Consider the following 24,995-nt stretch of genomic DNA (forward strand, 5'->3'; position numbering starts at 1 on the left):
CTGTTATTATAGACGCTTTACTTCCTGTTTTACGGCTTGAACTCATCAATAAACTGCTGCAGTCGCTCAATGAGGAAGAAGGAGAAAAAGCGAAGGGCTTGACAGCAATGTAGGTACTTTAGATTACTAATTTGTCTTTGATTGTGCGTAAAATATCAGTCAAAGCAGCTGGAATGGGAATGAAGGAGCGAATTGGCTGGTTGTGTGAATTTCTTTTCAACAACCAGAGCTGCTGCTCACAAGACTGCAGCATGTGATATGGATTAGTGAGAAGAGCAGACAGCCTGCAGGACCGCTTTGTTTCAGCCTCTGACCTGCTGAGAAACAGCGAATTACAGGCCAAGTAGCTTCTAGTTTTAACTCTGAAACTGGCAGTGATGAAATGTCAAACATGCATCTTTAGAGTTCGGCTTCCGAATTTTCCTCCTAATGATATAAATAAGGTTAGTTGTTGATAGAGTTGAAGATCTAATTTTCTTAAACTCGTGTGTTACTTAGATCTGTGAATAATCTGCTGAAATCAGTTTTAGTCGTGCAATCTTTGCTTTTTTTTTTTTTTTTACAGCTAAAAAGTCATTATATTTTGTTACGTTGACACCTAAATTAGATCAAATTTTAAACCTTAGACTGGTCCAGGTCTTGTCTGGAGTATTGTGTGGACCGTTCTGTTTACTCAGATTTTAATAATTTTACAGGCATTGTTGTTTAATGTCAATTATTTAAAAAAAAAAAGTCAAACATTGAGGAATCACAGGATTAGCGTATCGGTATTTCTGCATCATGTGTCTATCTTGTTTTTATCTAACTCCAAAAAATACATCAAACTGCATGCTTTTATCTAGTAGGGGAGCATGAATAGGATATTATTCAATTGCAACAGTCCGACAGGGGGAAACCTGTATGTTTTTCTTTTAATAATATGCACATTTAAACTGCTTTGAATATATATATATATATATATATATATATATATATATATATATATATATATATATATATATATATATATATATATATTTATTATTATTATTATTATTATTATTATTATTTTATTTTTATTTTTATTTTTTTTTTAAATTGGCAAACGCTGTAGGTTTACTATATTTTACATAAACAATTGTTTTGTTGCATTGTTATAATCAATTTATGTCACATCACCACTCTTCAGTTTAAGGGTAAAAACACAATAATTGTTATTTTAGTCAATGTTGTAGCCACAGTAATTTCATGCAGTTTTAAACAATTTTGGTAGCTGTTTTTTGTTAAATAGATAGTTTCTGTGATTGTTTGATGCCTTAATTGAAGTTTTGTTAGAATATAGTTAACTGCACAGTCATAACTTTATATTTTTTGATTTGTTACACCTGAAACAATAGAGCCACTGATACACTCACCATCCTGAGGATTTCCTAACAAAGGTTGTCTGAACAGGACGATTGGATTAACATGAGACCATTCACTGTTTCTGCAGCAGTATTCCAGTGGATGACGCCTCCAGAAGAATAAATAAACCAAACTGAATGGACAGGAAAGCAGTTAGTATTTAAATTTCCATCCTGTTGCTGAACCTCCTTTCCAAAACCAGGACCAAACATGGTGCATGTCTACAACTGCCATCCTTTCGCCTCACAGCAGATTGTACAGGTAAACAGACTGCTACTGAGTCAGACTCAGTATGTAACCAAACGAAAACAACAAATTTGCCCCAGTTATAGTTTTTCATGTTTGTTTTAACGTCTTTTACTCCGCGGCTCAGGTGGAGCAGGAACCTGGGCTCGTGTGCTGTGGAGGCGGAGCGCTGTTTGTGGTGACGACAGGAGGATGCAAGGTCCGCTTAGAGTACATTCCTCATTTTTATTCTTTTGGGTTTTTAGCATCATGTTTAAAATATACAAAGACAGAACAGGAAAAATGGGAAGTTGTGCTTAGGCCAGAGCTTATGGCCCGATATATTGAGAAAATCCAAATAAAACTTACCGCATTTTTCGGACTAAAAGACAAACTTAATATCCTTAAATATTCTCAAAAATTGATGGTGCACCTTATATATAATTACTGTTGTGCTTACTGACTGATTTTATGTGGTAAAATATGTTCAAAAATGTGTTACCATGTGTAAATATGACTTTGGTTAGCAACAAAGCCGCTCTGCTCAATGGATATTAGGAGGATTACGGTACACTGTGTCACTACCTGATAGGACCCACTGAGCTGTATAATACACTGGAGTGCTAATCACCGTCTGTTTGAATGAGTCGCTTTGAAGCCACCAGCCGCCATATTGGTACTCCCTATTTTCCTCCAGTAACCAGGGAACATGTGCGCTACAGCATCGAATAACGAGGATTTTCTCATGTTCAGGGGGGGCTTAAGACTTTTAAAATGTCAAATGCCATATACTTTTATGTTATGTTCTAAAACTATCAAGTACTGAGAAAGTCATGTGATGAAATATTTTGCATTTTATTTATTTAAATATATATGTTTAACATTTATAAATATATAAATAACAATATTCAAAAACATATATTTACATATGTGTATGCATATATATACATATACACATACTTATATATACATATATATATTTAATATGAATAACATGTAAAATATTTCAGCACCTAATTTCCTAGTAGTTGACAGTGTTAGTACATCCACCGACTGTAGAATTACCTGTGAAACGTTTTCACACAGCCAGAAAACTGCTTGTTATTGCAACTAAATCCTATGGGATTCTGTGAGAATAGGGAGTAGCAAGATGGCGGCCAGTGACTTCAGTTTTTTGGCAAAATCAGCACTCCAGTGTATTATATAGCTCAGTGATAGGACCCCTGAGCTGTCTACCAGACTGCCTGACTGTAATATCTAAACTAGAAGTGCATTCATGTAAAGGCAGCCTAGAGTACGCGCTAGCAACAATAAACCTAGTAAGTTAATTCAATATAAAAGTTACGTTTATTTTGGCCTTATGCTAGAAACAGGGCAGTGTAGTCCAGCTACTCTGTCCTCCTGATAGAGACGGATAGAGAGCTACGGACGTGGAGGAGTGATATTACACACTAGGGAAGAATATTTAGTGCGCCTTATAATCCAGTGCGCCTTATAATCAGAAAAATACAGTATCCAGTTGTCTGTTTATTAATGTATCTGTATGTTTCTACTTTTAAAAACATTTACAATGTTATGAAAATAACTTATTTAAAAAAGGTCTGAGCTCCTCACATAAAACTGTTTACATTCTGTTCATTGTGGATATTTTTCATCCTGCAGCGGCACTTCGATGTGATGCTTAACGAACAAATGTTTGGAAGAGACGTTCATCTCCATGTTTAACTGAGCGATGTCTTTTAAAAACTGATCCCAGGTGGAGGTGTTCTGTCTGGAAAAGGAGGGCTGCCCTCTGATCTGCCGCTTTGCCACCATGGGCACGGTGAGGAGAATCCAGTACAGCACCATAGGTACGAGCACGTCCCCTTCTCCCCTACAGCACCTCACAAAAATATTCAAACCCCTTGAACTTATCCATTTTTTTTGGCCATTCTAATACATGACTGTGCTTTGATCAAACCACTGCATTGTTCTGGCTTTATGTTTTGTTTTTTTCCTGCTTTAGGGTGAATCAGGTTTTTTGAAGCATTTAACAGTTGTTCTTTCAGGACTGCCCCGTGTTTAACTCAATAAACCTTCCATCGTACTCTGACCAACTTTCCTGTCCCTGCGGGGGAAAAGCTGCCCTGCATCATCATCCGGCTGTATTCCTACTAAGTTCTCGGCTCCCGGGGGCTTTAGCGCTGTGGCTGTTGTGGGGCTTCCTGGGACTCATCTCTCCTGGGGAGGCAGCTTTCCCTCTTGGTCCCTCTTGGGCTCCTTTACTTTGGGGGTCCCTTTGGGCATCTGGGGTTCTGGTTCCCCTGACGTCTGCCTCGGTGCTCTGGAAGGGACTCCTCACAACCACTATTGAGCATTTTTCTCATGGGGACGTTTCGCTTCCACTCCCGGAAGCTTTCTCAATTCAAAAAGTCTGGAGTAATGTGCAGTACCAAGCTTTATACCATTGCCCAACAAAGGCCTTGCAATGGCTTAGACAACATGCAAATTCAACAGAAACAGGTCCACCCCTTAGTAATGGGCGGTTGTTAAAGTCATTAAGCCAGCAAATTGAACCGAAACTGGTCCACTCCTCTGTAACGAGTCAATCCTGGTTTAAAGGAACAATGTTTTGATCACCCGAATGAGGGTGAGAACTGAGGTGATGATTGGCCGGAAATAATTCTATAGCTGTATTGTAAGTTTTTGACTTACCTGGAGAGGAAGCGAAACATCTTCAACTACGGAAAACAAGTCCAGTTGCTTTGTTTTTTACTTTTTTTGGAATGACCATGATGACTGAGAATCTTTACCACACAAGTTCACTCTCACAAACACCTGCAGGTGCTTGGATCCAGGTTCTTACAGACTCACTTCTATACAGAAAACCCTTATCATTATCTTCTCCTGTCTCTTTATACATGTCGTATTAAATAATACTGTATATTATTCAGTGATTGTATGAAGGCATTGGTTGTTTGTACCTGTAATACTTTATCTGTTCTTTTTATATCTCTCTTTGCAGGTGTAGAAGCAGACTCTGAGGATGTTATACTGCTCTCTCCCTTTCCTCTCCTTTCTTTCCACCTTTTCTCCCTTTTTAGCATTTTGTCTCATCTGTTTTTTCCTCTTCTATCTTCCCGTTTCTGTGTCCACTGAACATGAAATAGTCCCAGCATAAAATCTATTAAAGCTTGCATATATATATCAAGCAGAGCACTATGACGAAAGCAGTAAGGCTCCATTTGTGAAAGTAAAATCTGTTGGGCTCTTTTTGGCATTAAGACAACAATTCTTGTTCCCACATTGCCAGACAGGACACACAAAAAAATCATCTGACTTATGGATTGGGCTGGGTTTCATCTAGGATGTTCTGATTCCATACAATTCTCGATATAGCTCAGCTTGATTTGATTTGACTCCAATATCGATATTTATTACTTTCAAATTAATGCTCAAAGTCATTCAATCAACAAAACCAGCCAAATATTATATTTATGTTGAATTTATTGAACACTGATATATTGACAGGAAAATAAAGTGCATTTGATTCACAGCATTTAACGTATCGCAGAAACCAAAAATGTGTCCAAACGTCTGATTTTAGGGATGAAGGCGCTTCTAAAATCCTGTCGGCCGTTCCGCAAATTTATCTCACTTCCTCTTCCTCGCTGTGAACAGTAATGGTGCGCTGTAATAACGCCCCCTAGGGGTTGGGAGGTATATTGATATTGAAAGCCAGAATATCGATATTAAATCATTTTTAAAAACAACAATATTAATCTTTTTATTGATTTTTTATGCACAGCCCTACTAAAAGGGGGCTGAATAAAGCTAAATGCAGGCCAAACCTTTCAGATTTTCAATCAAAAATGTCCTTCCAGTTCAAAATCATGCTATGCTTTTTGTAAGCTTAATATATACTACAAAATCACATTGAAATATATTAAGTTTGTGGGTTTAAAGTGAAAAAATGCCCTAGGGGTATAAATACTTGTTGAAAGCACTGAGCCACCCTTCCATTCTCCTTTATGCAGCCATTTTTCCTCCTTTCTTCTTCAGTGTTTCCAAAGCAGCTGTCTTGAGTCGGATAAAAAATGCCACGTGACTGAGTCCTTAATCGTCGTGGCTCTAATTGTTTCTCTCTTTCAGGAGACTACTTGGTAACCATCGAGGAAAAGAACAGCGCCACCTATCTGAGAGTCTACACAAATTGGCGCTACCAGGTAAACTGTAAAAATTGTCTAAAATTAAAGTAAGAACTCTTCCTGGATCATTTATCCCTCTTTGCGATAGCTATTGAGAGACAAATGGTGAGCTTTAAGGAGGATTTTCTTATATTATTTAAATTAATATCAATTTATATTGCCCCACATGTTCCTTTTAAATGTATGAATGTCCTTATTTAAAAATGCTCCATATAACACTTGACTTTTATTTAGTCATAGTTTACTTAATTTATTCTTTAAACCCTTAAGACAACAGTTTTCATGCTGACCTTCCTTGTGTTCCAAGTGAGCAAAAATATGAGATAATCTTTGAAATCCAGAATATTTATTTAATCATAAAAGTAATCTGTATTTTGCTCCTTTTTTAAGAGTTTTGTGGTAGTGAAATGTGTTTTGCTTTCTGTTCAGGCGGAGGAGAAGGCCCGTATCGGCGTGCGTTTATTGGGCCACTTGCTCCGTGGGGCGTCCGTTTGGGGCGGCGTGCAGATGGAGATCATCGAGATCCCTCTGTCCGGGCTTCCTGTCGCCCTGGCCTGCTGCTCGGTGAAGGGAGACCTCCTGGTCGCCTGTGAGAACACGCTGGTTCTTTTTGCTTTGAGGAGGCAAACCCAACAGAACCTGGTAAGAACCCTGACCGGAGCAGTGCTGACCTTATTGGTCAGATCGTATGAGTGTCCAACTCTACTTCAAGACAAATCAAATGTTTCCTGTCTTTTCAAAATCCATTTTAAATTACTGCTCAGCTCAAACAGATTTATTATTAGTGATTTTAATATTAAATCTCTTAAATACAGCCAAAGGAGAACCAGCAGAACCTCCAGAGCTCCTGGCCGAACTCGGAGCAGAGCTGCAGTCAGAGTCGAGGTAATTCAATGTGGGAAACTTTCAAAACCTTAAAGAGAAAAATATACTGTAGAGCAAGTCCTACAATTTACCTCGTAATGAGAATCAAGAAATTAAACTTTCATTTTACCGTCACCGTCATCAAACATTCAAAAAATATATATATAATTTAAAACATACCTTTTTTAAGAAGTTCTGAGGGAATGAAAGTGTCTTTACTGATCGTCAGTTTGCTGCTGTGATTTAATTGACTTGTATTATTATTATTATTATTATTATTATTATTATTATTATTATTATTATTATTATTATTATTATTATTATTATTATTATTATTATTAATATTGATTTTTATTTTTTTCCTCACAGGTCGAACTTCTTGTCCAAATCAGGATCTTTCTGTTCTGGACTTTGAACGTTCGGTCATCTTGCATCTCTCAAAGATTACCCCTAAGCAGGTATTTTCAGTCGTTCCGTGCTTTTTTTAAAATTTACTAATAAAAATGTCTCCAAATTAAAATTTCAGCCTCAATTGCTTATGATTAGTTGCTAATAACGTTTCAGTTTCACTCAGTTTTTAAGCTTTGTCTCAAATTCACAATTTCAATAATTATATATTTGCATTTTTTCTGGTAGAATTATTACATATCTTCATATATTTTCCAAAGAAGTAAAAGTAAAAATGGTCTGTGGAAAACAGAAGATTGATTTTACTCATTGGCATTTGGGAGTGTTTTTAAAATGTTTAATTTCATTTCTCTTCATTATTTGAATCCACAAAGCTTTTTAATTTTAAAATGCTATTAAAATAAACACAAGAAAAGACAACAATTTTTGTTTAAAAAAAAGCAAAAGATTTATTTTACTTATTATTTTAATTAGACATTAGATCAAAAACTATAAAGCCTGTTTTAAGTAAAGCGTTTACTTTGTAATGAGTCAGACAAGTGTATTATTCATCGTTACCTGAACTATTAAAAATATACAAAATATCATCACCTCGTTCTAAACTAATTTGGGGGAAAAAACAGATATTTGAGGTGTAAAACACTTTTGATCCTTATTATAATTAAAATGGTCTAACATATTTAAAATGTAGGGTGTAATATACAGTCTAATAATAACGTAAATTTTTGCCTGTCTGCTGTATGTTTATGGTTTTTATATTCTTACATTTAAGACATTTTCAGATAACAGAACTCTTGTGACTTGGTTTGTTTTGCTTCATCCTCGCCAATATTGAAAATATTCAAACTTTGTCTGTCCTGACCCGGTTTCCCCTTTAGGTGGCGCTGTGTGGAGGTTATGTGGCTGTCCAGGCAGAGCTTGAAGTTCTGGTTCTGAAGCTGGAAGCAACGACCGAGCCCGCAGCCGCGGACGACCCGTCGGACTCCTCTAAGAGCGGTAAAAACGTCATTTCCTTTATTCTGACGGATGTTTCATGTCCAGGCTGGAGAGGAGCAGAAATGTAGAATAAAGCAGGTCGGGTCAGAAGGTCCAGTAGAATGGGAGCAATGCGGTTTTCCTACTCTTTTCTTTATGATCACCTTCATGCACACACAGAACCCAGTTTGTTATTTCATGTATACAGTGAGTGGAGGCAGATGAGCGTTCACACTGAGCCTGGTTCTGGTCCTGCTGGAGGTTCTCCTCCCTGTTAAAGGGGAGTTTTCCTCTCCACTGTGGCTTCATGCATGCTCAGTATGAGGGATTGCTGCAAAGCCATCAACAATGCAGACGACTGTCCACTGTGGCTCTACGCTCTTTCAGGAGGAGTGAATGCTGCTTGGAGAGACTTGATGCAACCTGCTGGGTTTCCTTAGAGAGGAAACTTTCTCACCAACCTGGAGGATCTGATGGAGTCTGACTTTGGAAAGAGCCTTGAGATGACATGTTTCATGAATTGGCGCTATATAAATAAATTTTAATTGAAGAAAAGAGGTTTAATCAGATTGGTTTACATTAGTTTAATTGTTGTGGACCTCATTAGAGAGCCGTTGCTCCTTGGTGCCTTGGTTAAAAGATTCACTTCGGTTTAACTTTCCGTCTGCTCAAAACCGTAAACTTCAATATGTCTTTATTTGATTTCTTACAAATACACATTTCAGAACTGAACAAGGTGAGGCGGCGTTTGGTTTCTGTGCTCCTCGGCTCTTTGGTTCCATCAAGGTTGAAAAGGTTTTTGTTTAAAGCAGCCTTTGATCAAACAAAATGACTAATGAAACACCTTTAATGCCTTTTAACGTTAATATTTCATGATCTTTCTCTTTAATGCGGTACTTTCTGCAGAGGCTTTATTTTCTATCTTTGATGTCCTGTACAGCACTTTGGATTACCTTGTGTAATGACGTGGTTTCAATGCATAGATGCCAGGAACGGTTTGTGTGTGTGTGTTCAGCAGATTATCCAGAAGACCAGAGCGATTTCCTCCTCGTTCCGAAACACCAGGAGCTTCTCGGCGATCAAGCCAAGGACTGCGACGTCCCCGTCAACGTCGAACAGACGGGGCTGGAGGACAGGAGGCGCTACACGCTCTCCTACGTTCTCTTTAGGTGCGTGAGAGGAACGTGGCGTAGAAATACGTCGTGATCACGTTTTTTTTTTAGTGTCGTGACCTTTTACCTGCGTTGTGCCCGTCCTGCAGGCGTTTCACTCCAGAGTTCTTTCAGGGCTGCGGCGTGGAGGAGATGCAGCTCCACTCCCTGCAGCTCTACCCGATGTTCATCGGTACGTCGCCGCGAGACAGCCACAGTTACACAGAAATCGGAAATGGATCATATCAATTAAGCTTAATATTCAGCTGTAATGATCCATAGAAACCGTTCTGGGTGCAGACTTCTGAAAACCAGATCAGCCACTCATTAATTGTTCACAGTAATAATCTCTTTCTCTGCAGGTAACCAGTCGGCGTCTGTGGACGGCCCGGCCTGCATGTTCTGTTTCTTCTCCCTTCCCACCGCTGGGTACCTGTACAGCCTGAGGGGCGGCGTTGAGCTCCTCTCTGCCTATCAGTACCCAGAGAAGGTGCTGCAGGCGGTGCTAACGGATCACCTGCTGCACGTTATAACAAAGTAAGTTTGGAGAAACCCAAAAGTTTGGCACTCTGTGGAGAAAGCATCTCAGAGATTATACTAAAGTGTTCACATGGCTGTTTTGTTCTCTATCCGAAAGGATTTATTTTCATTTTTGAAACATGAAATCTAAACCCGTACTGTCGTCTGCCTAGCAGGAACGCCCTGCAGTCCTTCACGGTGCGTTGTGCCGCAGTAGCAGCCAGGGTGGAAGACCCCTACATTGACACCACCATGAAGGTTGAGCTCAGTCCTTTTACTTTAATTCTGACGTTAAATGTTTGTTTAGTAGCGTGTTTGGGGCGTATTCACTGCAAAAAGAGAACTACAAATAGGTAAAATTTTCTTGAAATGAATGTATTTGCCCTTGATTTGAGCAGGTAAATAAGACTGTTTGCCAATGGAATGAGTATTTTTACCCCTAAAATAAGATAATTAGATAAACTGCACTTGAAATAAGACGATGGAGATGAATTGTTCCTATTTTAAGTACAAAAATCTTATTCCATTGGCAAATAGTCCTATTTTCCTGCTCAAATCAAGGAAAAATACTTTAATTTCAAGAAAAAATGTCTTGTTTTTAGGTCTATTTTTGCAGTGTTGCTGATGCTGCATTTTTAGGTGTGTTGGTCTCGTCGATGCTTTCTGGTGGCCAGACAGAAAACAGATGCAGACATTTGAGATTTACACCAAATCTTTACACGCCCTGGAAAAAACACATCAAATCCTACTTGCTAAACGTCAGAATAAAGATAATTTTAGAGGGTTTTTGTGTTTCTTAAAATTCTGAATTTAACGCACACTATCAATGTTATGAATTGAAACAATGTGTGGAAAGTCGAGATCACGACGATGTCATGGATCTTTATTCTTTATATGGGGTAATTCACAACATTGAACATCATAATTAAAATTACATCAACCAGGAAGAGAACCGTGGACCTCAACGAGTCTGGTTCATCATTGGGTGCAATTACCTGATACCCAAAGGTGCCTTTTATCTCATCAGTGATATACAAGTATAAACAGACTTCCCTTTGAGAGTTTGAAGTCTTTAAATGACATGTAGTCATGATATCTAGCCAAATGTAACTTTTTAAACCACCTGATCTCCCCATTGACCAACCCCCTTGCTCAGATGTTGTGTGATCTTTTTATCTTATGGTCTTCAGGTGGTTTTGAGCATATGTGGAAATAACTTTTTCTTTCATTCACTGGTGTCTGTCCATAAGTAGACAAGCACCTACTTACGTTTGTGTGTTTGACAGGCTTGTCCACCGTGCAGTCTGGAGGTGTGTGCGCTCAGAATGCAGTTATTCATCGGTCTGCGGTCAGTGTGTGCTTACGGCTGCCATGTTATCCTGCTCTCCACTGCTGACACAGAAACACCAGAGGAAACCGAGCGCCACACGCAACGCAGGAGCCTGTAAGTCACACAACATGCGGTACCCATGCCTACACATTCTCAGGCTTCATATTTTATAGAATTTCTTTTTAATCTTCTTGGTTCCTTATCAAATATCTCATTAATTTTCTGCCTGTTATGAAACAGTAGTCATGCGCTCCTGCAGGCAGGCATGCATTTATAAACCTTTTTATTGTACACATGTGTGTTGTGATTTTAGCGAGTTGAAAGAGCACAACATGCTGACTGGTATTTTCCTCGCGGTGGGAATCGATCCCGCAACCACACCAGCTCTGGAGAACCTTCTGTCACGGCCCTTCCTGTAAGACAAACCCCCCCACCCCACCCCCCTGGAGAGTTGGTTGTCATTTTCAGGTCAAGCTGCATTGCAAAAACCCTTCAAATCGGACTGTAAACTTTTACATCAGATATAATTTTTTAATACCATTTAAAGTTTGTTTTAAGGTGAAGCGTTTAACGGTAATCTGCAATTTAAAAAAAAAACAATCAAACAAAACTTTCTGTTGTGGTTTTCTCTCATTAAGAACTTTTATTTTCTTGCCATGACGAGACGATCATGTTCATGTTCCTGTGACCTCTAGATTTTAGCTTGTGGAAAAAAATTCTGAACTCATCATGTTTAAGATAGAGAAAATAATATATTGCTTTAGTTTATTCATTCGGTCAATTGTGTGTGAATTTAAGTGTTATATAAAACTTCTTTGAGGGTGGGTTTATAATACAGCCATGGATTATAATCCTGTAATCAGGTTTGCCTAAAATTTGTAACTTTTAGTCTAAAACGGCCTGACGTCCCAGTCAGAAATCTTCATTTGATCAAACCAACAAACCCGGAAATGACGAATATGTGCATTTAGCAGCTCTCCTCTCTTGCTCTCCCTCGATGCCTAAACTAGTAAAGGCCGTGAAACTTCTGCATCAAACCTCCACTGGGAAGTCGTACTTCCAGAGCTTCTTCAAATGCTTCCTCCAAGTAATTCTTCCAGCAGACCCGTCGGCTCCAGCAGCCCAGCTGTCTTAGTCGTTTTGGAGACAAGGACAACGACATTCTAAATTAACTCTGTTGTAAAGACACCGCAGCCTGTCAGTGCGCGTCGTAACAAAGCTCTGCAGAAATATCCGGATTTAACCGAATAGAAGACGAGAAGCAAAGATTTTTAAAAACTGTAATCATCTTTCAAGTCCAAAGTTAAAATAATGTAATCGGCATCTTTATTGTGGCCGTACCATACATTCCAGTGAAATTCGGCCCCTGCATTTAACACAATCCCTTAGGCAGCAGTGCATTCTGGGGATGGGAGTCTTCTTAAGGCAGTCAGAGTGACAGTCTGTGGGATTTGAACCCAGAACCTCCAGGACCCAAGGGCAATACTCTAAGCACTCCTTATAGATACAAACCCTTTGCCGGAACCCGGGATTGAACCAGGGACCTTCAGGTTTTCTGACAACATATAGAACAACAAAATGGATCCTAATCTTTTGTGTTGAGAAAATTATGATATTATATTTACTAATTCATTTTCTTGGCATCTCAAGAAAACATGAAACACGTTTAATCTTGAGACAAACATGTCTGACCTGTAGTTTTATACAATGGGTATACATTTTTTTTTTTTTTTATTCAAACTATTACTAAATAGGAAGTACCTGTGCTTGGGAAAAATGAGCCGTTCTGCACGTTTCCCTTATTTTGAAATGTAAAGTTTCTTGCTCTAAAGGGTAGAGTTATGAAATATTCATTGTCTTTATACGGGCTCTTTTTTCATAGGTAGTATTTCTTGATAAAATACAAAACTCTAAAAGGTAAAATACATGTGCAGATTTGGGCGTGACGCTGCAGCTTGGCCTAAAATAGACAACCATTCCCACTTTAGCGCTCAGACCTGGCAACCCTTAACTCCGCTAACTGCACCCAGCGTGTGCCTCTCTGTCGTTAGCAAACTAATCGTTTCATCCTTAAAAGTGTGGACTGAAATTAAAGCGCTCTTTCTGTTATTTTTATGGCTGACTTAACCAGATTTCATTGGAAATAGTCTTGAATCTCCCACTACGTGAGAACACCATCTTGAAAAAGGACCAAAATCAACATTAAAACAGAGCAACAGTGTTCATAATGCTCCTAATGCCTGGCACAATGGCAACATGCAGATTTTAGATGAATCGGATGCTCATGTTAACACACTGACTAACCGTAGACTAACTTTTCTTTTATTTATGTGCAACATTGTTCCTCTTCATGCTAGTACCGCTCTTCTGTCAGTGATTGCATGGGTTCTGAGTAGTTCTTTGCTGAAAGTGTTGTGGAGATGTGATTACTGTAATGGTGATCATAAACACTTTCCTCTGTCGTCTGTTTGTTTATCATGCATGTAAAATCTCACTTTAGACGTTTAATGTCCACTGTAAATTTGTCATCCCCAGTGGGAAATTGATTAGAAGCACATTTACTCATCATACACTGGCAAAAAAACAACAACCCAGAAGTACATTGTGGGAAATGTATGACAGAAAGTGACTGTTTTTGTAAAAAAAAAAAAAAATTGCCATGGAGCAATAAATAAATAAATCTGAAATATTAATGTTTTTGTCTCAGTAGAATGAAACCTATTGGGAACCTTTTCTGTTCAATGTCTCCACAGTAAGTGGTGCACTGCAGAGGCTCTTCTTTTCAGATGTTTTGCTTAATTAAAAGACAAAGAGACTCAAAGGCAAGACTGCTGTCTCCTGTTCTGACAATTCTCCATCTATAAGCTCTGGTTAGCTGATTAGCAATGTTTTACGAAGGAAACAAAATTATTTACTAGTCAAGAGTTACATGTATTTGCTTTCCACATTGTTCACTTTCAATAAATTTTTTGATTCAGATAAATACAACATATTTTGCATTGAGTTTTTGTTCTAAAATGTTTTCCCCCTTTTTAGTGAATAGAAAGATCTTTTTTTGATTTATATTTCAGTGAATCTGAAGTTTTGTCGACTTCAAGTGGAATTGTACAGGGACAAAACACTTGTGTGGACATCTTTGGGAATAAATGGAAAGATAACTAGCCCATACATGCTTATTCCTGGCTTATTGGCTTTATTCGCTGTTTTTGACCCCAGGACCAGGAGGTGGGCAACCCCGTCCCCCAAAGAACCCAGTACTGTTGGACATGGCTGGAATCTCTATGTTGTTGACACCGTGCCCCCCCTCACACTCTACCAGGAGATGGTAACAAACACTATTTAAATAACCGATACTCATCATAAATATTAGAATTCATATTTTTTGTACATACATTTGTAATTTTTCTTAAAAAAGATTAATGAGAACCAAAAATTTCTCCCAGAAGGAAGTTTCCCTAAAGCAGATGTGTCCAGATCTTTTGCCATGGGGGCCAAAAATTTCCAGTAGTAAAGTACTCAGGGGCCACTGAATCAAAAATAAATAATTAAATTATATATATTAGGGCTGGGCAACAATTAAAATATTTAATTGCGATTAATCGCATAATTTGCCTGATTAATCATGATTAATCGCATTGTATTTACAAACTCCGAGAATTAATTAAAAAGTAGTGTAAAGAGCACTTTTATTTTAATGTTCTGCTGCCACATTAACAAAAGTGTTGTAACATTTGTAGCACTTATCAGTAACACATATTTAGTGTAAAGCTCAACTTAAACATGTAAAACAAAAAATAGCAATAATAATAAATTAAAGCTTATTGCCACTGACAGGGAATTCTCTTTATGGGGAAAAAATCTACCAAAAACAGGCAATTTCTGAGGTAACCGCAGGGAGCAGCATTACCATTTTATGTTCAATACCAAAGTTTAACTTGGCAGTGGTTACAACTAACTTGTTTCTGTCATATTCGTTGCTGGAAGAACTTTAAACTGAAATGCTTGCTAACTCGATATGCTTGCATGTTTATTTGACGTTAACACACGTTTTTTTGTTGTTGCTTTCTGGCGTGCATATATTGAATGGCAGGAAAAAACAGGCAAAAACACATGGATACTTTGAAACGAGAAGCGACTTCACCGACGGCGTCGATGCAGACCCACCCCGCTCCGCTCCGCACACAAAACTTGTTCCGTTCGCCAACTCACCGCCTCGCCTAAGCAAATTCCTGCGGGAAACACCGCCTTCCGCATGGCGGCTTTGTTTTTTTTCCGGCCAGCACTTTTCTTCCTCTTTGAATCTGAGGCTGGGCTGACAGCGAGGTTATTGGCGCATTATCGCCACCTACTGTTCTGATTCAAACCCCTACACCGCAGCAACAGACCATCACAAAATAAAAGCATGTGAGCAACATGCGTTAACGCGCGTTACAGAAAATATCGCCGTTAATAGTCTAATGAGTTAACGCAAAATTAACGCGTTAACTTGCCCAGCCCTAATATAAATATAAACACTCTCTGAAGGTATTTGTGTTGTGTGTGTTTTTTTTTAATAAGTATATATTGTGTGTGTGTGTGTGCGGCAGGTTGAGTACAGCCAGCGCTATGCAGAGAACAACCCACAGGGCCTGAGTCTTCGACACCTCCTCGGTGAAGCTCACCTCCTCCTCCGCTCCTCCCTGCTGCAGTCATCAGAGCAGCGGCAGAACGCCGACGGCGCCAGAAAGATGGCTGCACAGACCCAGAGGGAGGAGCTGGAGGAGGCGTTCAGACAGAACTGTGCCCAGCTTGGAGACTGTTTCAGCAGGTACCATGTCATGCTGTGCATATCATCCACAGGAACAAGCTCCAAACTCGGCTCAAACTGATTAAAAACAAATTGTTCGTGTTCACAGTTCACTACCTGAATATTCTCAGGTAAAGTCACATGCTCCAGTATGAACTGACCCGCATCATCACACATTTGATAGTAAAATAAACAAATATTTGAAGAGCGACAGGCTCTTAAAGCTTTTCTCCTGTTCCCTGCTTCTCTTAATCACCTGTGAGTCAAAAGCCTGACTCCAGGACACTAGTGCAGTTTTACGTGCAGAACCGGGTTTATGGACTCATCTTTGCATACACTTTCATTTCTCTAGTTTCATATCAGCGAGCGTGTCATGCATTTTATCAGTCACTCACTCTTCTTTGCAAAAACAAACTTTTTTCTTTTGCTTTACAGCAGCTGTTGATTTCCAAATGAAACACTGATTGACGTAAAGAGCAGCACACAGTTGAATATTTGCAACAAAAGATAAAAATTAAAGCCACACACAGAGATGCTGATTCAACACCTAAGTTTGTTATCCTCACATGCCTGAATTCGAGCTTAAAGGTAGAGTTGGCAATGTTTTGGAAAGTTTCCCTAAATCCCTTTTTGAATAACTGCGCAAGACCATCTTATTTACTCTTCCGCTCCTCAGGGCCAGGGATTGTGTGAAAAAAATCTCCCAAATCCACTCTGGTCTTATTTCTTTCTACTGAGGCCTTCCTCTTCTTTTCATAAGCATGAACGCGGTTTGCTTTTTGTGACTCTTAGCCATGTTCAAAGTCTACGGTGAGAGCAGGGGAGCTACAGTGAACGGCTATCCGCCAACCTAGCAGCTAAACTAACCGCTAACCTAGCAGCGGAGCTACAGTGAACAGCTAGCTGCTAACCTAGCAGCTAAGCTAACCACTAAACTAGCAGCGGAGCTACAGTGAACGGCTAGCTGCTAACCTAACAGCTAAGCTAACCGCTAACCTAGCTGCGGAGCTACAGTGAACGGCTAGCTGCTAACCTAACAGCTAAGCTAACCGCTAACCTAGCTGCGGAGCTACAGTGAACGGCTAGCTGCTAACCTAGTAGCTAAGCTAAACGGATACACAAACACTAGAAGTGCGCATGCGCTGCCAGCAAGCGCAAACTATGAAGGAACGAGCACACACTCTGGCGTTACGTGAGCGTGTGAGAATGATTGGCATGTGGGAAAACCAATAGCTAAGGCGATACCTCCAGTACTAGAGGGACAGAGGAGAGTGAGAGCGGGAACAAAACTCTGACCCATCCCTGCCTTCAGTACGAACAGCAGGGATGGGTCAGAGTTTTTACAGGCCTGCAGCTCTCACATTTTTTTAACCTCCTTTTTCTGAATACATAATGTAGTGACTACTTTCAGGATGGAAGGACCATTTTTACCCTGTATAACAGTGTTTCTCAACAGGATTAACAACTATAGCTTTAATAGGGATACATGAGTACAAGATCACTTTGTTTTTTCCCCGTCTCATTGGGTCTCATGCATGTTGCTTTCTGTCCTGTAAGGGGTTGCCAGAAGGATTGCCACCTGGCTTTGCCGTACTACAGGATGTCCGGTCTGTCAGTCACTGAAGTCATCTCCAGAAACCGCCCACTTCCAGGTAGCCCTCACACCTACGGACCGGGTTTCCTGTTTTATCTGAAACACTTCCTGTTAGAGGAAACGGATCAGACCCTCAGTCAGGTAGGAAACAGCCGTTCTAGGTTCTCTCTGAATATGGTTTTGTTTTTATTAGATTCTCAGATAATCGTCTCATCAGTTTATCGATAGCGGCTCACTTTTACTTTTGCTGCAATAATGCTTCTTTTAGCTCATAAGATGATGAAAAAAAAAAACCTAAACATGACTGGTACCATTTCTGCGTCCTATCAGGAAGACGCTGACGAGGTGGCTCGGATTTTCGGCCAGTCGGAGCCGTCGATGCTTGTCAGCGTGTGCGCCAGTCCGTGCATGATGAACGTCGACGCCGCTGCGGCGCTGCAGATTCTAAGATGCTGGGAGGACACCGCTGGCGTGTCGGTGCCTCTGACCATCACCATGGCGGCCATGATGCTGCGCCTGGGCGACCTGGCTCAGTACACAGAGCTGATGGAGCGCCATGCTGAGGTGAGGACGACCCGGTTGGTTACAAATGGCGACGGCTCCGTTTACTTCGTAAATACTTTTGTTTTTTTTTTAACCCTTTCACTTCGCTCAGATGCTGCTGGTGTACGGGTTCATTGAGGAGCCGAGGCTGCTGCTGCACGGCGGCGGAGGAGGCAAGCACGCTCAGGTCTGTCCCACAGCGCTGGCCCGGCAGCTGGCCGACTCCCAGCCTGGACTGCTGGTGGCTGCCATGGTGGCCTTACACGAGAACAGCAAGGTTCAGCTGGAGCAGGCGGACCACGTCTACAAGGTCTGCGTCACCGTTGCGTTTCAGCCACATGTTATCCATCTGAACGGCGTAGAGCTAAATTTACTTTGATCCTGCTTCTGTCCGTGTGCAGGAGCTGGGATGTGAGAACAGCTTGCAGGTGGACTTTTGGGAGGCGATGCTGATGGCGTCCTCCCAGGATGCCGTCATTCAGGAGCTTCTGTTCCGGCTGGCTTCGGTTTACATCGACCGGCTGACGCCCGGCGCAGCCCCAACGAAACACAAGTCCCTGAAAAGTGCTGACGACCTGGTAAAGTTGCACGGTCGTCGTTACCTGCGAGATTTTTTGTCTAGGCGACCTCTTTCTGCTACACAAATTAAGGTTTCCGTATTTCTAGGATTGCCCACATGTTTTTGTGTTTCAGATCAGTTCCTGCTCTCATTATGGTGCTCTTTACCCGTGGCTCACTTTCCTGAACCCGGTCCAAACTTCCAGCTATCAACACTGGGAGGCGCTACACAAACTGCAGGTATATTATATATTTATATCATTTTTCTGCTGCTTGGGATGCAAAAAGATAAAAATATAGTGGAAAAGTTAGCATCTTTTTTTTTTTAACCATTTGTTTTGGTCTCGCAATACGTCACAAATATTATTCTTTTGGGTGAAGGTCACACGCAGGAAAGCTGGTTCAGTCTTTTATAACTTTTTCCACAGCCGTGCCTTTGTTCTTCTCACTAAATCAGAGAAGCAGTGGAAAGTTGTTTGCACACAGAGGGATATTTTTCAAACGTTTATTTCTTTACCGCGCACAAGAAAGGTAATCTGAATAGGCTTCTTTCTAAAGTTTCTTTCCATTAGAACTAATGGAAAGTTTAGTGAAAGGAAAAAATGCCACAAGCAATGAGGATGAAGGGATTCACACTCTGATCTATTTAAGACATGGGTGTAGCATGCCGCCTCAGATCAAGGAGGAGACTTTACTGATGGTTTCATGAGATTTTAATTCCTTTAGAACTATATTCCATAACCGTGGCATTCAAATCCACATATCTCCGCCGTAAGAGCTGAAACACGTAACATTTGAGTAGCTTTTCATTTCACATTATGTCATTTTAAATGCTGACTTGAATTTATGCAAAATAAATACAGAGAAGCGATCGCATACATATAAAATATTTAGAATAACACACCTTTTGCCTTTTCGGAGCTGCTGGGACTAGACGTAATGATGCCGCGGCTCCACGCTTGTGGAAAATGAGCTAGCCGCTACTACACAGCTTGGGACAGTAGGTACGTGCTCTACAAAATAAAAGCACTTAGCTCAAACCGGAAGTCAATGGCATCATGAGAGGAAACCATACGAAACCAATGGAATAAAACGCATACATTTTTTCCCCAGTACTTGCTAATAATGTTCTTGATTGGCCAGCAAACTCTTCTGACCTTAAGCTCCACAGAGTATCTATTGTCAAGAGAAGGATGAGAGACGGTACATCCAACAATGCAGACGAGCTGAGGTCATCTTTTTTCCCCCCACTGTTAAATAGTGTTTTCCTTTGTTCAGTATTTACTTTGGTATTTACCCTTATCTTCTACTCTTGGTGTTTCTTTAGAGCCAACTTCAGATTAGACAGGTTTACTCTTTCTTCTTCTCTGTTTTCCTCATTGCTAATATTAGTGTGTATCTGTCCGTGTGTTTGCCATTGTCACACCCAGATGTCCCCATTGCAAGACAATAAAGTAATTCTTATTCTTATTATAGCAACCTGTAGTGGACAAATGTTATATTAAAACTTTTTGTTTTTCACTGTTGTGTGTGTATTTGTAATAGATTTGTCATTAATTATTGCATTAAATTACTGAAATCTCACTCATATCCCAACTTACTGAGATGCAGCTGTATATCTGCACTAAAAGGAAACCAAAAGTAAAATTCTCTTGAAATTACGGTATTTTTCATTGATTTGTGCAGGTTATTAAGATTATTTGCCAATTGAATGAGCATTTTTACCCATAAAATAAGACAATTAGATATAATGCACTTGAAATAAGATGATGGAGATAATTGTTCCTATTTTAAGTGCAAAAGTCTTATTCCATTGGCAAACTATCTTATTTACCTCTTAAAGTCAAGGAAAAATGTTCTTGTTTCATGACATTTTTACTTCACTGTTAATTGCCTTTTTGCAGCGTGTCTCCAGCTAGCAGCTGAGGATGAAAGCTGTAGCTTTGGCGGCTCTTTTTTAAATTTGACAATTGATTCTTTCGTCCAGTGATTTGCATGGTAATAATCTCTGCTGTTGTCTGCAGTCCCTGCTATGCGGTCCTTCCCTCCCTGTTGATGCTGTTGCCCCTCTGTTGGAGAGTCTGTCTGAGGAAACCCTGTGGGGCTTTAGCCTGCACCTGCTCTGTGCCACCAGGAGGGGGCACTACGGCAGCAGCATCGAGCAGTTGCTGGACCGCTGTCCTCAGGCCATTATAGCCTACGCCAACCACCAGTTACAGGATAAACACATGGTCTGTACTGAGTGTGGTATTTTTATTTCATTTTATGTATTTTTTTTACCATCTGATTGACTTGTCTGTGCTTTACAGGCCCTCTGGTGGCAGAAGCTTCTTCCTGAGCTGTGCAGTCGGACGAGGGCAGCCGCTGACAACAGCATCCTGCTGGGGGCTCTTAAAGGTGGAGGCTTTTTGTTAAAAAAAAAACATATTTAAACTGTAGTTGAATATCTAACATTAATGAGCTTTTTCTTGCCAATTTAACATAAGTTAGACCAGTGGTTCTCAAATGTCTTCTGTTGTGTCCCCCCCCCCCCGTTCAAAAGTAACTCACCATCCCAGCAAAACCTTTACATAAATGTCAAAAAAATTCGACTTTTATTGCTCTCTCTCTTTGCTATTGCTCTGTGGGATACACAGAATCCCCTTTCTTTTTTTTTTTCTTTTTTTTTTTTTTTTCCAGTGTCCTGTCTAGCAATAATCCCCTTTCACATTTTATGACGGTTAGAAACAAGAATAACGGTTGCCAACAGCTGTCATTTTTTTATATTTTAATCCAGCATGTAGCTCACCTACAGACAAAACAAATGATGAAACAACAATGTTCACATCCTGCCTACTTTTAGTCGGCTGTGAGCTCCAATAATAAAATTGGGGCTGGACGACATAAAAAAAAAAAAAAGTATATAGATAAAATAGAAATCATATTGATTGATATCGATAATTATCAGCAAATTAAAAAACATAAATATTTTATGTGCGGCCCTGGCCTCTTTTTTAACTGTTGATTAGCAACTTATGTTTAGATACAGAACACACAAACACTGAATTTAAACTTAACCCTTTATTCAACCAACTTTTTACCAAAACTGCAAGTTTTAAAAAAGAGAAAAAAGAACATGCTGTCTGACCTCTTTGAAGGGGGCGGAGCTTGGTGACGGAATGTTCCTGGGTCTGCGTTTGTGATTGGTTGGGAGGATGTAATGACTGTAATATTAACCTACATGGCTGGAATGCAAAAGGAAGGTAAACTGTAACTCTATTGAACTTTTTATTGACCCTTTTTTCTATCATCAATATACGTCTGTCGATCAATATATATTGTTATTGAATTGCTGTCCAGCCCTACGATATATTACAATATCGATATAAACAGAATAAAAGCCACAGAAGGACTGCAGAGAATGCCCACAACGGATGACTGTACAATCTTACGATAATTATTTTGCCACGTTTATAAAGTTCAAGTATTTTAGTGAACCCGAGCTGATCAAATGCTGCTCAGATTCCTTGAAAAATGGTGAATTAACCCTTTTTTAACCTTGTTTATAACTTTTAGATACTTCAGCATCGTTAGTTAGCTTTGTTATGAGGTAGGGCTGGCCGATATAGAAAAAAAGCATGTCGATAAAATAGATTATCATATTGATAATTATCAACAAATTCAAAACATATATTTTAAGTGCAGCCCTTGTTATTTTATACTATTGCTTAGTGACATATTTTTAGATGCAGAACACACAAACACTGAATTCAAACTCAACTCTTTATTCAACCAACTTTTTACTAAAAAAAAGTTTTTTAAAACTAAAACTAGGTTTTTAAAAAAGAAAAAAAGAACGTGTGCTTTCTGAACTCTTTGAAGGGGCGGAGCTTCCTGGGTCTGTGTTGTAATTGGTTGGAAGGATGTAATGATGTAAAATTAACGTACATGGCTTAAATGCAAAAGCAAGGAAAACTGTTATTCTATTGAAATTTTTATTGACCCTTTTTTCTATCATCGATATAAGTGTGTCGATCGATATAGATTGTTAATGAATTATCGTCCAGCCCCAAATAAAATTTGGAAATATGACCAAAAATAACGTCTACACTAATATCAAAAACAAAACACAACTACATTAAGTTTTATACTCTTTCAGCAGCGTATTATCATCATTATTTATCCACAGACATTCATAACACAGTGGAGCCGTTGCTCTGAGGATTACCCAGAATCCCTTGCTACTTGTCCCGCTGACTTGCAGTTGCAGCGCTGTAGTCACATTTAGGGGGGGGGGCTTGAGAACCACTGTGCTGGACTGTAGCTATATAATCACATGGGTGCCTTGGTGCTGGTTTCCATGCCAACAGAGACGCTGGTCGTGGTTGCCATGCAGACGAGCCCCGCAGAGTTCCTGGAGCTCATCCCAGACGATGGCGCGGCGTCGTTCTTCCTGCCTCACCTGCTCACCTGCAGCCAAAGACACCTGCTGGCCTGACCGTGTTCGGGGAGGACAGAAACCCGCCGGGGACCAGTCAGAGCTCCTGGGGGGTTTGGGGCGAAGGTCGATCACCGGGCTGGAAGGTGATTCTGCCTGCCGAGTTGCCGTTTATCTGGTTAGTCTTAGACAATCTGCTGCTTTTAGGATCAATAAAATTCAATCAAACACTCAACCATGTTGGTTAAATCTTAAAATGTATTTATTTCCTGCTGCACTGGATTGAGAACATTATTTTTATTTCCCCTGAGCTTCTCAGTATCTAATGTAAATAAAGTATATCTATTATAAACCATGTGAATGCCTTGTTTATATTTAACTATTTAAGATGGCCATCTTGTTCTTTTAAATGCTTTCATGCAGAGATTTCTGGACAGTTTCACGGCTGTAAAATCAGTCGGGAGATTATCTTGGATTCCTGCTTTGTTTCTTTTCTCACAATTGAGTAAAATTTACGTTATATGAGGTGTCTTGGCGATGGAGAAAGAAACTGAGTCTTAAATAAATATTTTACTCAAACCACAAAGCTGCTTTTGTTGTTCTTCCTGAATATTTTATGAAAATGTCTCGCTCCTTTTTTAATTTTATTAAGAAATAGTTTTGTTAACTTAATATAAAACAATACCAATAATTAATTTCTGGGAATTAATGATTGGTAATAATGTCTGGGAATGACCTCATGGTTGCTTGCAGTTAGTTTTTCTCATTGATATTCAATAATCAGGAATCTTAAAAAAATGTTGCTGGCATGTAATTGAAGTTTTAAACTATGTATTGAGCATCTTAATATTATTATAACTATGTATTGAGCATCTTAATATGAATTATTTCCCAAGGGAAATAATTTCAGTAATTCAAATGAAACTGTAAAATTAAAAGAGATAGAGATAGATGTCTTGGACATCGTTTGCTAAACAAAGCTGCTTCAACAATTAAATACCCTTCAAACAATAACAATTATCTGAAAAGAGTAAACAAGTAAAAAAAGTTCCATAAATTAAAATGTTGAAACAAAAGAAAATTGCTCCAGGTAATATTTTCACACATGTCAAAAAATTTGACCGTTATTTCTCTTATAGCCAATGGGACCCTAGAACTCAGTTTCTCAGAGTATTAGTGTGATATAAAGGTTTTTAACACAGGAATGTGAAGTATTGCATCGGTGTGTCAGAGCAGGAAAGCTTCCAGCCTGGACCTCTGCTGAGGTGCTAACGTTGTTCTGATACCTTCAGCTACCCCCATTCACCAGTGACTGCGGAAAATTCTCTCTGGACATCCTGCAAATTGGATTCTGTGGCTTTTCTTTCTTCATCCAGCCTGTGACCTCAAAATGAAAGACAAAACTTAGTTTCATTTGAACAGAGGACTTTGGACCACTAACCAGTAAAGCTTTTTCCTCCTTAGCCCAGTAAGATGCTTCTGGCTTTGTGTCTGGTTCAGGATTGGCTTAACACAAGAAATCTGGGTACGTGTGTGTGTGTGGGGGGGCTCCTAAAGCTCGACTCCAGCTGCAGTTCACTGTTTTGTACCGTGTTTTCCTTCCACTCAACTTTCCAGTACTTGGATACAGCTCTCTGTGAACAACCAGCTTCTTAATACGGCTTTTTGTTGTTGTTCTCCTTGTGGAGCTTCTGCTTTCAGGTCAGCAGTCGTCCCTGTCCACAACACAATTTCTGTGTTAAAGAAAATGTTTTATTGGCTTCTTTTCTCAGATATACAATTGTTGGATATTCAAGAAGAGATGAAGGTAAACATGTATTGACACTCAATTCTATGTTCTAGTTTCACTTTTTGGATTGAAAAACATTTTTTTTTATGATTCTTGCTTTGAGAAGTACTGGGGGGGGGGGGGGTGTATTATCTGCAAAAATCACTCCTACCAACCCCCCACCCCCCCATGTGTTGTTTTTGTCAAACTCGTGTAATCTCATCAGACTGAGAGGTTTGACTGATGGAACAGACTGAGCTCAGCCTTTTCTGCTGCCGTGTGACTTT

General features: G+C 39.6%; 1 protein-coding gene across 6 annotated transcripts; it reads left to right on the plus strand.

The window, feature by feature from the left end:
- Nucleotides 1-23,526, plus strand: hps3 (HPS3 biogenesis of lysosomal organelles complex 2 subunit 1). 6 transcript variants are annotated; one of them, XM_012851086.3, is made up of 25 exons: nt 1-109; nt 1,472-1,644; nt 1,757-1,828; nt 3,365-3,458; nt 5,740-5,813; nt 6,225-6,437; nt 6,611-6,680; nt 7,029-7,117; nt 7,946-8,063; nt 9,058-9,211; nt 9,304-9,386; nt 9,556-9,730; nt 9,886-9,970; nt 10,999-11,156; nt 11,356-11,457; nt 14,259-14,367; nt 15,629-15,849; nt 17,386-17,563; nt 17,753-17,986; nt 18,078-18,275; nt 18,367-18,543; nt 18,659-18,763; nt 20,548-20,754; nt 20,833-20,920; nt 22,873-23,526. In XM_012851086.3, the coding sequence occupies exons 2-25, from the start codon at nt 1,594-1,596 to the stop codon at nt 22,998-23,000; spliced, it is 3,183 nt and encodes a 1,060-aa protein (XP_012706540.2). In that variant the 5' UTR covers nt 1-109; nt 1,472-1,593; the 3' UTR covers nt 23,001-23,526. The 6 variants fall into 6 exon arrangements, with proteins under 6 accessions (XP_012706540.2, XP_012706541.2, XP_035996721.1 ...); XM_012851087.3 differs by having other exon boundaries at nt 9,889-9,970; XM_036140828.1 differs by having other exon boundaries at nt 2-109; nt 9,061-9,211.
- Nucleotides 23,527-24,995: the final 1,469 nt, after the last annotated feature.

This window comes from Fundulus heteroclitus, chromosome 9 (genome assembly GCF_011125445.2).
Source record: "Fundulus heteroclitus isolate FHET01 chromosome 9, MU-UCD_Fhet_4.1, whole genome shotgun sequence".
Lineage (NCBI taxonomy): Eukaryota > Metazoa > Chordata > Actinopteri > Cyprinodontiformes > Fundulidae > Fundulus > Fundulus heteroclitus.